The 19,016-nt window shown below is 36.7% G+C and overlaps 1 protein-coding gene across 3 annotated transcripts in view; it reads right to left on the bottom strand.

Moving 5' to 3' along the window:
- Positions 1 to 19,016, bottom strand: part of ADGRB3 (adhesion G protein-coupled receptor B3) — a 695,949-nt gene that overhangs the window by 42,482 nt on the left and 634,451 nt on the right. For 2 of the 3 annotated variants that reach the window (XM_026507135.4, XM_048219740.2), the window contains 4 exons: positions 18,521 to 18,587; positions 15,924 to 16,009; positions 8,888 to 8,986; positions 8,396 to 8,567 (listed from right to left, as the gene is read on the bottom strand). In XM_026507135.4, coding sequence (XP_026362920.3) covers positions 8,396 to 8,567; positions 8,888 to 8,986; positions 15,924 to 16,009; positions 18,521 to 18,587 — 424 coding nt within the window. The remainder of the gene's footprint in view (positions 1 to 8,395; positions 8,568 to 8,887; positions 8,987 to 15,923; positions 16,010 to 18,520; positions 18,588 to 19,016) is intronic. The other variant, XM_057303989.1, reaches the window with a different exon arrangement.

Genomic DNA, 19,016 nt, shown 5'->3' with positions numbered 1-19,016 from the left:
GTCACGTGAAACATTTTTTTCAAATCTATTTCTAAATGCTAGCATATATAACATAGGAAAGTGGCACTTGCTAATACCAAACATTAATTTGACTGGTCCACACTAACCACTCTTTTCAGACCTTCAGAGTCTAGCTGTCAGAGATATTTTTGTCTGACAATGAAATATGGAAAAGCAACTTCTGTTAAGTTTCTCTTCAAAATCCACTATCTGATCGCTTAAAGGAGATATAAAAGAAATCTCTTTTTCATAACATACACATAGAAAATCAATACTTTAAATTACCAAATCCCCAAATATGACAATGGATTAAGGGCATTTCTACCCTGGAGAATGATGTCTGCTTTGTGAATCAGTCAATGCTATTCAGAAGAAACATAAAACAGAAAAGCATAAAAATTCTCCAATAAATTCAAAGTCATTTTAATGGTCATATAAATGCCATAATTTAAGTACTAGATTCTCCGACTCTTTTAGTGCTTCCATTACTTTTTTTTTTTTTTTTAAGATTTTATTTATTTATTTGACAGAGATAGAGACAGCCAGCGAGAGAGGGAACACAAGCAGGGGGAGTGGGAGAGGAAGAAGCAGGCTCATAGTGGAAGAGCCTGATGTGGGGCTCGATCCCAGAACTCCGGGATCACGCCCTGAGCCGAAGGCAGACGCTTAACCGCTGTGCCACCCAGGCGCCCCAATTCCATTACTTCTAATTCAGAAAGCTTTGCAGGAGAAATTCTACTTGATTCCAAACGCTTTGTTTGATTTTTACAAAACCTTAAAAATGCATTCAGGCAATCTACATGGATTAGCCTTAAACATTTGTCCAACACTGTCAGGGAGGAATGATTAGGCTAGATTTCATAACGCATCCTCCTCATCACAGCAAAAAGGGTTTCAGGAGAGACAGTACCTGGAAAATAGATCTGCAGCTATGTGGAAACATTTTGATAATTAACTGAATTTTCTATCAAGTAAACAAAAAGACTTTTAACTTTGGTGAATCAATGTGAATTGGACTAATGGAGAACAACTGGAATTTTTTAAAAAGCAAGTCTACAAGGACCTTAACACTAGACAAGAAGAAAGCATAAAAAACAAAGACAGAATCTGTATTTGGCTATTCCGTCCTGATATTAAAATCCTGTGCCAACTGTCATATTTATAGTGTGGGACAATAATAGTTTTGGTGTTTCTTGCCTTGTGGTTAAGATCAAAGAAAAACAATTGTTAGAAGATTCACATATTAATCATTTAAACTCCTCCACCTGACTTACTATTTGTGGGGAACAACAATTTAATTAAAAAATTTTTTTAGAACTCCGAACTCTTGCAATATTATTTTTTAAAACTTATACAAGACTAGTAAGTACAATTTTTAAATAAACTTGTCTTGAATAATTAAATGTTTGACATATTATGGCGCAATTAAAATCTAGCCTCCAAAATGTCCTCTTTTTACAATACTCTGCCAATAGGTCTTTAACCTTAATTGACAGCCAGACAGAGGGTTAAAAAGTTTTGGGGGAGGAGCAAAGAACAGGTATGTAAACAGCCTTGGAATATTTAGGGTACTTTAAGGAAATCTGATGTCATGTTGTGAAATGAAAAAAGAATGTCAAGAGACATCTTCAAAAATAAGGTGAGTAAAAAGAATAAGCCATCAAGGCTGTCTTCTGAAAGTATCCATCAGGGGCACCACCAAAGTTATCCTGTCTAGTTCCCGCTGGCAGCTGTTCTGAAAACCCCTGCAAAGCCATACAGCCTTTTACTGTGGATGGTTTCCTGGGTGAGGCAAGAATTCAAAGAAGGTTGCAGGGGTGTGTCTTGCTGCAGTCTCCCCCCACAGGAGAGCGATCTGGTTCCTCTCAGGAGCAGCAAGCCCAGAGCTTTTCGGCTGGTCCTCACTCTGAAGGCAGCTGGCAGAGTGTCACTGTCAAAGCTGGTGCAGATTTAGAGATTGCTGGGGAAGAGCACCAAGCACTGGCCGCGTTGCAACTGAGAGAAACCTCGTGGGCAAGAGCTGCACTGTTTGTAATGGGCTCTGCATTTAGCAAGCAAGCAGCTCAGACCCCAAATCTTTACATTTTAAGAAGACAGTTTTACCTCCAGTTATTCTTGATTTTCCATTCCAGAGGATCATTTTAAGACAAGCAAAGAAATTAAATTACATTCTTATAATTATTTGAGATTTTTAGCTTTGTGGGGGGGGAATTTCTTAGGCATTATATTTTTTTCCTGGATCTAATGTCTACTATTGTTTCTATCGATTTGTATTAAACAAATGATTCAGCTCTTTTTAATCATATTAAATTCCATATAATGTAATCATTAAATGAACCAGTAAGATTATTCTCAATTTCACGTGTATTATGCCAACTGACATAAATAACATGAATGACTTCACATTACAAAAGTATTACATGACTTCTCTGAAAGCAAAAAGAAATAAAAATGGTTTGTCCTTTGCTTTACTTGGAAGGAAAAATACGGACTTTACTCCTAAATTTCAGTTCTAATGACTTTCTACTGGAATCTTTTAACACCTAACAGATCTATCACTCTCAAAATTGTTGTAGCTTTTTACCTGTTTGTATCAGTTTTGGGGTAACAGGTAGCTTCCCTAGAGGACACTTCATATATATGATCTGAAAAAATGTAACAGCATTTTTTAGCCTGCAAATGAGAAAAGGAGGAAGGGAAGTTCTATGTCAGACACCCCCACTTATGCCTTCACAGAAGATACTTCATTTCAGCCTCATGCCATCCACTTCAAGGCAGGAAATAAAAACTTAATTCATGACCTCTATTCCTAGATTAATTTTAAACCTCTAGTCTAGACATATCCAACTTTCTGCCACCAGTTTAACAATGTTGCAAGGTGGGATCCCAGGGAACCAGAAGGAGCAGGAAGTGGGATTTGCCTATCCTTTTGGCCAGATACTCAGAAGAATTTGAGGTAAAGCAAGCCATGGTTGGATACTACCCGGCAGACATGCCTGAGTTTGCCAATCTCTGCCATGAACTCTGTGTCTCAGTTTGTTCACTGATGTCACTTGACTTATCTGATTTCATGTTCTTGTTCAGCCCCCAGATCTCTGCCTGGGCTTGAAGAATCACAGGTACAGATTAAGACTGATGAAAACGTTCGTAATATAATTGTAATTATGCTCAGGTCGGGAAAGCCGAATCTGGAGGGAGAGGTAGGATTTATAAGAAATGGAATAAGGGAGGCTGGTGATTTCTGGGACTATGCATATAGGAACAGAAGCATACGATCCTTGCTTATGTCACATCCATGTTCCTATTTAAAGGCAGTCTTTGTGCTTTCCATTCTCTGTTCTGATAAAATCCAGCTTTATTGCTGTACTTTGAGCCATTCTCCGATTCCCAGGAAACAAGCGCAACAAACCAAATGATCTTTAAATGTCTTTCTTCTTGAACTTTCAATTCAGCCTGACAAAGATAAGGCTCTTAGCAACCCACTCCCTTCTCCCGTGAATCTTTGTCCTTCTGCGCAAAATGAGAATCTTAGAATCCGTAGTACCCTGAACCTCCCACCCTGGACTACTCACTAACTCTATGAAATCTACTGAACTTCTTCATGACATGACACGCAGTGGCCTCTAACCATGACCACTGAAACCCCAATGAAAATGCTCTAAAAATATCACTTAATCAATGCTATGCACTCAAATGTTGTCAGTATTGTCTTTCTCTTGGGGTTACGGCTATAACCACTTTTTTTTTTAAATCACTCTAGTGTCTAGGATCACATCACTTGCTTTATGCCTCCATGTACCCCAAATGGTCCCAGAGAAGACTACTCTATATTCACCATAGGCCCATTCCATGGAAACCACATGCCTAGTAATCTCTCTCCATCTTCCCTTATTCAAAACTTTCACTTCCTTAATCCTCTGACCCCGTCTTTCCGCTCAGGACCCACTCCCTCATCTCCAAAGACTAACTGAAACTCCTGCCCTCCCTCATTAAGGGAGTGCACAGATACGCGCTTCCGTAAGCGCTTTGGTAATAATGAGTCATACCTAATTTCCCTCTAAATAATCAGGCTTGGAGATTCATGCAACTCTCCAGCTGAACTATATTATATGCAGTATGACCTCTTTTCAAATTGCTCTCTAGTTATTTGACTGCTATTGGCTTCATTTATTTTTTTTAATGATTTGGGGGAGAATATTGGTTTTAGATGAGACTGGTAAAGATGCTTGTCTGTTTTATATATTCACAATCACGTGCTTGTAAATCATTTTATCAGTATTCTTTATGGAAATAAGACCAAATTGGAAATTGGAAGGAAAAAAAAAGGCAGAGGGGAATGAGAGGAAGAAAGGAGGGAAAAGAAAGGAAAGAAAGGAGGGAGGGGGGAAGGAGGGAGAAAAGGGAGGAAAGAAGGAAGGAAGGAAGGAAGGGAAAGCTGTTCGTGTTTATTTCAAGCACTTTGTTACAAAATTGCTTCCCAGGTTTGGAAGAAGATTCTGGGACCTCATCTGGTGCAGCCCAGACCTCCTGCCTGTGCTGGGGAAAGAGAAAAGAGGAGCTTGGCCCTTCTACCGCCACTACAGAGCAACCGCAGGACCCTCAGGTACTGATACAACAAAGTCGTCCATTTAAGCACTTGCCTCCTTCCTTCCATTTGGTGAAAGGATTTTATTGTAGCTTATTTTGTATCGCAATCTTGTTATTTTCCCCCTCTGACATTAGGCTGTAAGATTGTCTTAGAGCCAGGCACAGCCAGACACAGGAGAGATGAGAAGAATGTGCAGGCACCAAGAAAGTGGTTTCCTAGCAACAGTAACTATTTCAAAGGTTTCATAACTTGTGTAGTTTGAATTTCCATAGCAATGTGGAGAATAGTAAATAGTGGATGTCGTTATGTGCTTAATGCAAATGAATTCTAATCAAGGAATGACGAACAAATGAAGGAAGCATCTATATTTATTCTATTAGATTCTGTCTTATTAGGTATTATACACATTAGCTTCCAAGATCTATGTTTTGTTGCTGAAAGTAATGTGTGATAAATCATTTGGTTTAATTTTTTTTCTTCTTACTCTTTTTTTGTTTTGTTTTGTTTTCTCTTTTGTCAGAGGCATCTACTAAAGCAATTTAATAGAGTTGCTCCAGAAGACAAAACTGTATTTTCAAGAATACAAACTTTATGAAATTTAAATACTGAGATGTCAATCTGGAGGTCACAACAAATTGTTATGCAAATAATCAATTTGCTTTTTTTTTTTTTTTTTAAAGTGGAATATAATTGAGTTGGCAGAACCAAAGTGATCATTTCTCCCTTCCTTTCTGACTTGAAATGATTTGGTTTTAAAATTGGATCCACTAAAAGCCAAGGCACATTTAGAATAAATCAAGCCCCATACACATCACATTTAAAATGCCAGTTATACTATTTCGTTTCTTTTCTCCTTCTTTAACTGCAAGGCTATATTCCTCCCTTGTGTGCACCCGCCTCCTTCACAGGAAGATTGCAAAAGTAAATATAGGAAAAGAATTCATATTGGAAGAATCATTAAAGACTACAAATGACCCAATTATGTTACTGCATGTCAAAAATACACAGAAATAAAAATATGTATCTGTATCCAGTCTCTCTCTAAACTGAAGGAAATATTTTTTACATTGCTTATACATTTTTAATAAAGAAAAATCCATACAAATCATCTTGGGTTATTGTGAAAAATACTTTAAGTGAAAAAAGCAGTAGAGGTAAAATTGTATTCCCAAGATCTCCTACGGGATTATCAGGCAGTTTGCTAGGAGTCATTACCCAGTATTTTATAGGTAGCTATCTAGACCATTCGCTTTGGTGTATTTTTATGGAGCGTCTGTTCACAGGAGACACTGAGGATATGGGAAGATGCTCCTATTCTCTTGGACTGTGGTTAATGTTAGTACAGTGTGATCACAGGTAATATGAGACAGACCTATTGCTGGGTGTGTTAGGCGATATGCAGTTAGAAAGTCAAAAAGAGTTTCTCTGAAGCCGGTGAGGCCGCCTTATGATGTGGTCCTTGGGATCTGCAAAACCCTTTTAAACAAGGTTCTTTTGGCTTTTCAGTAAAAACTTCCTTTGAGAAATTCTGAAAGAGCCTTGCCCTATACCTGACATCTACTCTGTGTACTTACAGCAGTGTTACAGGGTATTTTTAAGGTCAATTCAAAAATAATGGATATGTGATTTTTTGTTTCAGTTTTGGAATGAGAGTGAGGACACTTTGCTATTAATTTATCAGCTCTAAAACTATTCAATGTGAACTAATCATTGAAAATGAACAATATTCATATTTTTACTCCCTATTAAAACAGAAAACATATATTTACAGATATCTATTTTAGTAGAAGCATTTATTATATGATTTGATTCAATTACCCTTAAATCATGTTTCTGACAGTTATTAGTCCAATTAGCAAGTATGAAAAAGTTCTGATGGAAAGAAATTTTTGTGCCAAATATTTTTCTTCATGTAAGCAGCAAAAATTCGATAATAAGCCATCAAAATATCTGTCACTTTAAAACCTGAATATTTTTAATATAGCCTAGGGCTATCTTCAAAGCTTATTTCTAAAGAAAAAGAAAGGCTTATTTAGATAAGATACTTTTCTCCTCTTTAACACCTACAGTGTTAATACCTTCTGAAAATTGCATAAATATATTATGTATCTTGCTTAAAACCCGCAACTGTTCATCCTTAATTGTCAATCAAAAATGCATCATGTGTCTATTCGCTTAGAACAATTTTGTTACATAAACACATTATAGATAATATTAATGCAGAAGACCCACAAGATAGCTATATTTGGAGAAAAACATAGCCCTAAACTATTCAATTTAACTTTTACTTAATTTTGGCCTACAAAGAACTGAATACTTGCAAGATTTTTAATGCTAATATTCTAGGTAGAAATCCGTGATGAGGGAAGTAGAAGGCTTGACAACTGTAAGCTAAATCGGATTTTTAGATGATGAAATATTGCCTCCTTTGCAATGTGAAGTTACTCTTCTTTTCATCATATAATGTTCTTAGAATACACGTGTGGGTTTACTGCTGACACCTGTACCTTACTGAAGCAGCTCAGAAATACTGTTCTCCCCATCTGGTAAATCAGGTAAAAACCTGTGGTTGGCTTCACATATCACTGTAAACACTGTGTGGTGTGCAGTCATATGCACATTAGTCTTTTTGCAATGTGCACATCATAATAAAGTTCTCAAACAAGCTGGATAATGCGAAATGACAGTGTAGACCATTTCCTCAAAATGACTAGCATGGCACTGTGTCATTGTGTCTTAGTCACCACCGTCCCCAGAGTAAACACAAAAATGACTCATAAACCTTGTAAACACTGTGTCAGTGCTTGCAAGCACTCAGCATAATTTTGGCACTAGCTGGAAAACAGTATTTTCTTGCTAAACAACTCACATCCAACATCTGTCCTGCTCAGTGGATCGGGCGCAGGTCAGTGTCTCAGCTCCTGAAGGAGGACTTGTTTTCCTCACAGCTGACAGGAAACCTCAACCATGACCTGGAGAAATGCTGTGATTATAGATCTATAGCTCCTGGGAACAGTTACTGACTTTTGTGTTCCATTGTGTCCATTGTATAAACATCCATCACAAAATCATTCACCTTTAGCAACCTGAATTTAGTATAGAGACACCAGAACTGATCAGTAATCTTCAACATTTTCTATCTAAAATGAAATTAGTTAAGTATGAAGGAATGGGATATGCTGGGTGCAGAACTTGGGAACGGGTTTAAGAGATATCATTGCGTTATGAGTATGAACTATGCCTATTAAAAATATGCCACCCCACCCTCTTATCCATTAGTGTCTCTAACAGACTTCTCTCCACTTAATGACGTCTCCTGACTCTACTCTCCCTGGTTCCTGGGACCCCGGAAGCATCTTCTCTTGCACAGTCCCATCTGTTTTAACTGTCACTTTCGGGGTCCAAGAAGCCCTCCTGAACTATCCCTTCAAGTTTCCCCTTTAGCTTTGACTTTCCAATGGTTGTCTTTAGAGGAGATGATTTTTATTTTATTTATTTTTTTAAAGATTTTATTTATTTATTTATTCGACAGAGATAGAGACAGCCAGTGAGAGAGGGAACATAAGCAGGGGGAGTGGAAGAGGAAGAAGCAGGCTCATAGCGGAGGAGCCTGATGTGGGGCTCGATCCCATAACACCGGGATCACGCCCTGAGCCGAAGGCAGACACTTTATGACTGTGCCACCCAGGCGCCCCTAGAGGAGATGATTTTAATCTGAAGATATTAAAATAAAAGATCTTATTTGTTAACAAGGAAAATATTCATCTAACCATCACCCTTCTCTGCCAGAGGAATTCCCTTTCTTACCTCTCTCCGAAGAATGCAGTGGACCATGACGATCACAAAACCTTGTAGTGAATCAAACACGGCAAAAAGTATTTGAAACAATATGGAGCGTTTGTCTGTCATGGCCAGAACTGCAGACATCCACGTCAGAGCCAGAAGGGGCAACACCACGCAGGAACTCCAAAGAGATGCCCTGTTGAGAGACAGAGAGAGCAACATTACGTAGCTGCGTGTCATGCCCCAGGCGATAACCAAACCCCCGTTCAACAAAGCATTCTTGGATGTGGCACCAAGACCGTTAACTTGGAGACCATAAAGCAGATAACATTGCATAGTTTTATTTATGTTTTTATAGCCAATCCCACAATAGTTATAAAGGCAGTTGCCAATTATAAATATTTAAGTATGCTCTTAGCTCCAATAATAGCAAACATTTTTTTTTTCCACAATAGCATTTTCTCACATGCACTGTAAAAGATTTGTAACAAGAAGATGTAAATGATTGGGACTAACATGGCGTTACTGGCGGTGGTGGCTGACAAAGCTGTTGTTGAAACTACTCCACACTTGGCACATTTGAGCGTCAAACCGCTATGAGGCTCACTCATCTGACTGCAAACAAACAGAACACCCACAAAAAGAACAAAATATTGAATTGTCACCAAAAAAAAAAGTTGCTGCTGCAAGTTAGCTTTTAAATACGATTTCATACAGAAAAGTTTATTTATCAAAGATGAATGCTCAAGGTTGTTTTAAAGATGCAATTACACTACACATTATTTTTGTAACATTTACCTTTTAATAAGATGGGCCTTTGTTACATGCAAAGCATATTTCCATCAATTACATCATAAATGGCCCTGTGTCTACAGTTCAAAATTGTCTGATACATTGAGTTAAACATAAGCATGTGCTTGTGTAGACATACAGTGAAAACCCTTTATTCAGACCCCTGATTATCAAACACATCAGGACTCCTAGCTTCGAAGATTTTCATTGTCATTTGCAGAAGGCACATGATACCAGTTAAAACCTTCTGAAATGTAAACATGTATATCAGAAGTCCAGTACAAGAAGATATATATTTTAGGCCTTTAATCGTTTGTGGGAGATGCAGCCTTTATCTCAACAGATTCGTATTTCGAAATTTCTCACAGCATCAATGTATTATCCACAATTTAGGATGATCTGAATATAGGGGCTGATGAAATTTGATGAAATATTAGTTTATAATAAAAGGGATGATAATTTAATGCTTTAATAAAACACACTGAACATTAAGCTCAAAATATTCTTTCTAAACATTTTTTCATAGACTCCAATCCAACAGCATTTAAATGGTCTATTCTAGTCTGGAGGATTTTGCAGGTAAACTCAGATTCAAATAATTCAGATTTAACCTACTTATCATACAAGCAAAGTCATGCTACACAGAAAAACTTTGTACACACTTTACATTTAGAAAAGAGTCCCCTGAAAATGACTGGTTTATTAGAACATAACTCTCTCATGAAAAACCAAAAAGAAATTACTTGAATCAAAGTTCAAAACATCTTGAAATAATTTTCTGTGGTATACTTCTCTTGTCCATTCTCTTGTGGCGCTAATGTCTAAAATGTATGTTTTCCCAGTAGGTTTTTTCAAAATAATATTTAGTAGACAGGTATGTAATAAAAGTGGCGGGACAGAGAAAAATCATATCATCATAATTCAGAATGTCTGGTTTCTTCTAAAGAAGTGCACTCATTTGTGAACAGTGCTTGGATGAGATAATAAACCTGAAAGCTATTAAGTAGATTGATTGATCAGTAGACCCCAGGAGAAAAATCAAAGCTTTTAGAGTTAGATGTGAGGGTGGGGAAATATGATACTAAATCATTCATTTTACTGATTCAACCCAGGACCTATCTCCTAGTACATGAGACCAAACTCTTCACAATAACAAGTAAGCAATGGTCTATCCAGTTTGGATCCTGAGTGCCTCAATGGGCATGCCAGTGTGTTTGAAACTACTCCCAGGAGTGCCCGTCTACAGCAGTGTTCTCCACAGTGGCTGCACAGCAGATATATAGACCCAACCCCAAAGACTCCAATTCGGTGGGGCTTAAGCATCTGTGCATTTTTTTTTTAAGATTTTTATTTATTTACTTACTTGAGAGAGAGAGAGTATGTGTGCGTGCAGGGGAGGGCCAGAGAGGAAGGGAGAGGGTGAGAGACTCTCAAGCAGACTCCACTAGAGCCCACCCGCGGGGCTCAATCTTCCGACCTGAGATCATAACCTGAGTTGAAACCAAGAGTTGGATGCTTAATCGACTGAGCCACCCAGGTGCCCCACGCATCTGTGTTTTTTAAAGCCCCGCAGATTATTCTGATGAAAAGCAGAATGCACACAACTGCCCCAGCTGTATTGAGTATCTTCAATTTTGTTAAGCTCCATCAGATTAGTATTAAAAAGGCATGACTGAGCTACTGTTTCCTTTATCAGAGAAGATATGCTATTTGGTATTTGTGCTTTGAACAAAAATGTGGCTATCTTTCTCAATTTAAGGACACTGTCTCTAGGCTCTAAAACGAGACTGAAAAGCCAAAGATGACTAAAAATCAATTTTAGTTTAGTACACAATATAAACAAGTATTTTAGGCCTAAAAAAAACTAATTTGATCTAGGTATGGGTTTTCCTGAAAATAAACATTAAGCCAGTATTTGAAATGCTTATTTCTCTTTGAGACTGATTTGTGATTGACTAAAAGGCCTACACATACTTCTCTTAGAGCTAACTGTTGAAAACAATGCTTGGTGTTAACTGGTTGGACACTTTTAGAATTCCATTATTAGATGTCTATGGAGCAGAGGAAAGATAGGTTACCCAAGGGAGATAGGATATTTTTCCCTAGTCTGTATGACCACTACAGAATTAATACAGTATGAAGAACACATAGTCTAAATACTAAACAGGGTTGCTGCAATGGGAAATAAAATTTTATTTCTTTGTTACAGGGGAAATTATATACCTATAAAATAAAACATGCTAACAGTTAAAAAAAATTGAATTTCCCATAAGTTCAAATGTTGCCATATCTAGCAGGGCACCAGGTTATTCTGTCTAACTCCTGCAGGGTCTTGGAGTCTACAAACTTCCCTTCCTGATTTTCTTTTTCCTTTGCTTAGGGAAAAAAATTGTCTGATTGGTACATTGTTGATACTATGTAAAATTCCCTGAAAAGAAAATACTCCCTTTCCCTTTGGAAAAAATCTCATGATATTTGTACAACACCCTGGTAGTTTCCTTAACTTCAGGTAGACGAGATAAAGCAATTCAAAATAGTAGATAAGAAAGTTCCATTGCAAGAAAAGAGAAAAAAATGAAATATTCTGCTTGAGATATTTGTTAACAAGTAAAATATTCATATTTGAATATATATGCCATTTTATCTTTTCATTCTTTCCAATTATTTTGTATAAGATGTATTAATTGCAATCAATCCCTCTTTGGTAAGTATATTTCAGGTATTGGAAAAACAATATAATTTGGGTATTATAAAACTTGTCAAGCTATTGTATATTTCTTAAATATTCATTCACTCATTCTTTTATAAATATTTACTGAACATAAACTATTGCTTGGCAGTTTCTAATAATTATAAAAAGGAGGAAACAGGAACAAAAAAATGGGAAGAGGAATATATTGATTCTAAATAATGATCAATGTTTAAAAAAACACTTGATATCTAGATGTTTTCAACCTGAAATGGTCAATATTTATAATTAGGAACATCAATTGTTAAGTTAATTAGCTTCTTGCTCAATGTTTCTTTAGTTAATTCTGATTATTTATTGTTCACCTAAATCTTTATGACTGTCCTCACTGATTCTCTGCGAACCAAAAATAGCTTCAGATACCTTATCTTCTAAAAAATTTCCTTCAATCACACTTCAAAATAGCAAATTTCAATCTATACATACATAGGCAAAAATTCCATTTTATACTATAGAAAAAAGTTCTTAAAACCTAGATCATTAACTTGTTGATAATTCTTTTCTGCTTTGAACAGTAACCAGTGTTCTCCTTTTATAACACATATTAACATTTCTATTTCTCCAACTTAGACCTTTGAACTGGAAAAACACGGACTCAATTTTGCCAGTAAAACAGATGTAGCTTCTAATATTTTCATCAATAGATGTTTTAAAATTAATATGCAGATTAAAGTGGGTAATTTCTAAATTCATAATGTGACAATTCTGTCATTTCTCTTAAATGTATGTTATCTTCCACAAAGAGCTATGTGAATCAAACTGGATATTACATATGATTAAATGAGAAAAAAAAGACTGACTGCAAATTTAATAAATCCTTAGCATTATACTCATTCTGATGACCTCATCTCTCTTTTTTTGACCTTAATGTCATGAATGGCGGAATCACAGATGCTTGACTGACAGAAGTCAGGGTCATTTGAAAACAATCTATTTTCTTCATTTAATGCATCATAACAATAGCCACCATTTGTTGAATGAGTGCTTGCTATTGGCTATTCTAATGAATCCTCTGTACGCATTATATTTCATATACTCTATGATGAGGCAAAAATTATTATCCCCATTTCACAGGTGAGAAGACTGAACTCCAGAATAACAAAATAAAATAACATGCTCAAAACACACACAGTCAGTAAACTGCAGAGCTAGATACTGAGTATGGCTTTGTTAAAAATATTTTTTACCTCAAGGCTTTATCCTAACCACTAAACCTCCCTCCCTACAACTAAAGAAATATATGTGTGTGTGTCTGTGTGTGTGTATATACACAGACACACAAGTTTATGCCACTAGTGACAGAACCGAGTTTCTATACCCCATATTCAGTATGATCAATTTATTCTTACATGATTAATCTGGACAGAAATACTGAAGCTATTGTTCCAATGCCAACCATACATGGCAGACTAACAAGAGTAATAGTGTGAAAGCTTCAAGTTCAAATGGTACAGAAAGCTCAGTGTCTGTGCAAGTTCAAGTTTACCTAGTTGAAGATGCTATGAAGACTCATCTGAAGTGAAAAAAAAGTCTCTAAGTGGGAAGTGATGTCCCCCTTTGGAAGGAACCTCCAATGATGTTTTTATTACACCATGGCAGTTCTAAAGCTTGATATGAATGATATCAAATTTTTATATTCAGAGCATTTTACTAGTCTTTTTTTGAATTTTATTTTTTAAAATTTTTAATTAACACATAATATATTATTGGTTTCAGGGGTACAGGTGCTTCATCAGTCTTACAAAATACACAGCACTCCCCACAACACATACCCTCCCCAATGCCCACCACTCAGCCACCCCATCCTTCCACCCCCCACCCCTCCAGCAACCCTCAGTTTGTTTCCTGAGATTAAGAGCCCCTTATGGTTTGTCTCCCTGTTTTCATCTTGTTTCATTTTTTCCTCTCTTCCCTATGATCCTCGGCCTTGTTTCTCAAATTCCACATATCAGTGAGATCATATAATAATTGTCTTTCTTTGATTGACTTATTTCACTTAGCATAATACCCTCTAGTTCCATCTATGTCATTGCAAATGGCAAGGTTTCATTTTTGATGGCTGCATAGTATTCCATTGTGTGTGTCTGTGTGTGTCTGTGTGTGTGTATCACATCTTCTTTATCCATTCATCTGTCAATGGATATCTGGGCTCTCTCCACAGTTTGACTATTGTGGACATTGCTGTTATAAACATTGGGGTGCAGGTGCCCCTTTGGATTACTGTATTTGTACCTCTGGTGTCAATACCCAATAGTGCAATTGCTGGGTCGTATGGTAGCTCTATTTTCAACTTTTTGAGGAAGCTCCATACTGTTTTCCAGAGTGGTTGCACCAGCTTGCATTCCCACCAACAGTGTAAGAGGGATCCCCTTTCTCCACATCCTTGCCAACATCAGTCGTTTCCTGAATTGTTAATTTTAGCCATTCTGACTGGTGTGAGGTGGTATCTCATTGTGGTTTTGATTTGTATTTCCCTGATGCCATTTTACTGGTCTTTTAAGGGGAAACAATACCTACATTACCTTACCATATAAATCATTACATAGATTATAGAAACATAAAACACTTAAAATTCTCACTGGTCAGTGATCAAATATTGTGACTATTAAATAATAAGTTACTAAAGAAATAACAATCGCAGAGTAAGTTTTGAATGAAAGTACAATTAAATAGAGAGGAGAAAGCTATAAAGTTTTTATAAGAAAAGATACAAAGGGAAATTCAAAAGCATTAATATTTCCAAATTCCTACAAATTTATATGATGAGGTGACCATGTAACCTTACAAAGCTATCAACCCACTTATGAAATGTTATTAGTCATTAAATGTGCTGATACCATAGTGACAGTAAAATTAAAGGAGATGCTTTTCTAAATTTTTTAAGTGGTTAAAATGTGCAAGTGAAAATTATGAATAAGTCTTCCTAGCAAGTTATAGTCAAAACATCATAAAGAATGAAAATATATGACAAGAATAATGTTTCATAAGTGATTATTTCATGTGAAGAAATTTTCTGAAATACACAATTAATCAGAGAAAATGTAGTGTTTTTGCTAGTACGGTTTGCTTGTCTTAATTCAGTTGTGTCACGCACTGACATGTTCAGTCTACCCTCCTGTTCCTTTGTGATCCAAACTAGGGGGCCTTGCTCACCTAAAAATAAGTATTTTCATATTGATTCAAAGGGGCACCTGCACCCAATGTTTAAAGCAGCATTATCAACAATAGCCAAATTATAGAAAGAGCCCAAATGTCCGTCAACTGATGAACGGATAAAGAACACACACACACACACACACACACACACACACACACAGCGGAATACTACTCAGCCATAAAGAGAATGCACTCTCTCTATTTGCAATGACATGGATGGAGTTAAAGTGTATTATGCTAAGCAAACTAAGTCAGAGAAAAGACAAATACCAATTCACTCATATGTGGAATTTAAGAAACAAAACAAACGGACATGGGGAAGAAAGGAAAAAAAGAGAGAGAGAGAGAGAGAGAGGCAAAGCCTAAGAGACTCTTAACTATTGAGAACAAACTGAGGGTTGCTGGAGGGGAGGGGAGAGGGGAGATGGCGTAGCCAGGTGATGGGTATTAAGGAGGGTACTTGTGATGAGCACTGGGTGTTATATGTTAAGTGATGAATCACTAAATTCTACTCCTGAAACCAATGTTACATTGTGTGTTAACTAACTAGAATTTAAATAAAATCTTGAAAAGAAAAATAAAGTTTTTTAAGTCCAGCCTTAACATTTCATCTTTTTATCTTACAAACAGGCAATATGCACAAACAAATCCAGACTTTCTTAATGGTCATTCAAATTATTTTTAGATATTGGTCGCATTACTTAAGAACAGCACACTGAAAACTTGAATGGCAGAATCTACCAGACACACTGGTTCCTCAGGAACGAAATTCAAGGCACAGTTAAAATGCAATCTGGAATTGGAATGTGGGATTCACTGGTAAAGAACCTTCAAAATCCACCAATTGCAGCTTACCCGGCTCTGTGTTTGAGCTTTTTATCTAGGATCCCATCTCTGGAAACAAGTTTATTAAATACCAAAATGCCAATCACCATGTTGACCTGTCAAACAGAAACAAAGGTTGACCTTTCAATGATATTGAAGGGAATCAGGTCCCCTTTTCTCCTGAAAACCCTCTTTTATTAATTTATAACCATTTCCAAATTCTGAACTCACAATGGTAGTGATATAAAGCACCTATCAAGTATTTTATAAGTGCATCACGGAACAGAACAATTTAACAGCGGTGTGTTACTTTTAAGTTTTAAAGAACATTAAGTACATTTAATTTCCATGCTTTGCAGTTAACACTGAGGAAATCACCATCTAATTGTCTAACTTTTAAATGGTGCCCTACTATGCCAATCTGGCATTCTAAGTCACCCCGATTAAAATCAATTGGCCAAATGAGTTTTCCCTTATGAGAGTGAAAAGATTTTCAGTCTCACGGTGAGACTAGGTTGAGCCCTGGCAGCCAAAGGTGTTAAGGTGTCATTGTCCCCAGCAAGGAGAACAAAATGCCTACATTCCTCAGACTGTGCAGCTGTTTCTCCCGTGGGTGGAGCACATTTTGATGAAGGACGCTTCTCTAGACAAAGAGGAAAGCCTATTCAACTCGCCAGAATCCTTTAAGAGACGGACACTAACACCAGTTCTTATGATGTGCTCTACCGAACACTTCCCAGCATTTTCTGAGACTCTCTTATTCTCACTTAAAAGGTCTTTTGCATAAAACATCTGAAATGAAATCACACATATTTTTCTTTCTCAAGTAAAATTGTAAAAAGCTGTAGAGATAGCTGCGGTCTATTTGTAGCAGCTTATTATGATGAGTGCCCACAGTTCTCTAACCTACCAGCACTTCCTGATAAAGGAATCCAGTCCAACGCGGAAACCAAGATCATCAAGGAAAAATATTTTCTTCCTTTTGCCTTCCTGACCCTTACCCTCCATGATCAACAGAATCCCGGTGCATCCCCCAATGCAAATGGTGAAGCCTTTACATTGAAACCAGCAGTTCACAAAAATCTGTTTTAAATTAAACAGGATGGCTAGTGAAAAAAAAAAAAAAAAGAAAGAAAGAAAGAAAGAAAGAAAGAAAGAAAGAAAGAAAGAAAGAAAAAAATTCCATTTCCCCAGCACACTGGCCAGATGAAATATAGAGCTGAAATCTGTTTAACTTCTGGTATAAGGAAGATCCAAAGCAGCTGTTAGGTAGGGACTTAGGAGTTGTCACTCTTCAGAGGTTCCCTGGCAAGATACCACCGGATCGAAAGAAAGACTTACTCATCTTCACATTCCTCATTATACGAACTAAGAGAAAAAAAGTGTATTCCGTGGACTCTATTAATCTACAATTTAATCATGAGGGAATCCATCACTACTCCAAAGACCATACTTTGGTTTTTCAATTACACACATCCTCTTTGTTTCTCCATTTTAGGGTTATATGTATATTAACTTAGCAGCTCAGGGAAATAATTATGTTGATTAAGTAAGAATTCAATGCAGCAGACAAAAATGTGTCTAATAGTTTCAATTTCCCTATGCTCTTCTCTAACACTCATGCCTAGATTTTTTCTTGTGAATCATGCACAGTTTCTGCTCCCTGTCATAGTTTAGAGGAGGGAGAGCAAACTTTAAAGAAAGAAAAAGTCATATAGTTATTAAGAAAGATATGGCTAGCTTCTAGTTTAATGAATTGTTCAAGAGACCAAAGGGTGATTTTCCAATTAGAACTCTAATTGCACAGCAATGTGGATCTTTGTATTTAATTCAGACCATTTTTCCCCCTTGCATTTTCATTTAAGGATTTATTAGGCAAGAAAGATTTGCAATGAATAATATCAGAGTGAGGGAAAGACAGGCCAATTGGTAGAAAATTTTCAGGTTCCCATGATTCCAAAAGGAAACACCTTAAATCCTTATGCATAAAATATGGCAGGGGCTCTCAACTGGGGGTGATTTTTGTCCACAGGGAATATTGGGCAATGTCTAGAGACATTTTTTATTTTTACCAACTTGACGTTCCTACTGGTGTCTAGTAGGGAGAGCTCGGGGATGCTGCTGAACATCCGAAAATAGAGAGGACAGCCCCACGACAAAGAAATAGCTTGTCCAAAGCGTCGGTGGCACTGACGCTGAGAAACTCTGACATCTGCACATGTATTTTCATGTTGATATTTGACAGCAGGCCGTGCTTATCAAGATTAAGAGATCGTTAACAACGATGTCCATTATACAGAATAGTGTGAGGTGATAGGATAATAAACTCGGTACATTAATGGGGAAGAATTTCTTGAAACTTACTTGACCTTCTTCACAAATGTGAAATTACTGTAAGAGAAATCCCATACTCCCATGTTTAATAGTCTTTGGTCTTCAAATTAAGAATACTTTAGAGTAATAGAGGACTAAACAGCAGTTGGTATTCAAATTTAAGTAATAACTGATAATTAACAAGACACTGAACTTTAAAACTTCAACGCAACAAATACAAAACCGTCACTCTAATTGAAGTGAAGTAGTCCTTCTTGGCTAAGAAAACAAAAGAAGTGGATGGTGATGTTTACCAGGACAACAGCGGCTGCAGGTCCAACGAATGCGTAGAGCAGTCCTCCTTCAAGAGAGAGCCAGCAGCTAAAATAACATCAGATAAAAACTAACAAAAATTAGTGATAAGTGTTAAACCACTCAAGGATGACACAAATTACTTGAATTATGTACTTAACGTTTGAATTCTGGCACATTTCAAAGGCTTGTAATTAAAAACGCATGAGGAGATGTGGAAAAAAGCTAAAATTAGAGCATTTCATGGGTGAGAAATACTATATACCTTTCACAGAAAAGAAACCTTTATTATAAGGCCTTACTCTCAGGCAGCTAAACCATTTTAGACAAATTACTCTTGCGGTGAGATTTTTATATTGACTTTCCGTACAAAGGTGACTATTACGCAAGTTTTGTAAAATGCTGCTTTATATCCATTATGAAAATTTTCAAATACTCTTTTAAACAAGAACAGCATGCTTTTAGAGTCTTGCATATGTCATTTATGGGTTCTTCCTT

The sequence above is a fragment of the Ursus arctos genome, unplaced genomic scaffold (assembly GCF_023065955.2).
Source record: "Ursus arctos isolate Adak ecotype North America unplaced genomic scaffold, UrsArc2.0 scaffold_29, whole genome shotgun sequence".
Lineage (NCBI taxonomy): Eukaryota > Metazoa > Chordata > Mammalia > Carnivora > Ursidae > Ursus > Ursus arctos.
This window is presented reverse-complemented; position numbering and strand designations above follow the sequence as displayed.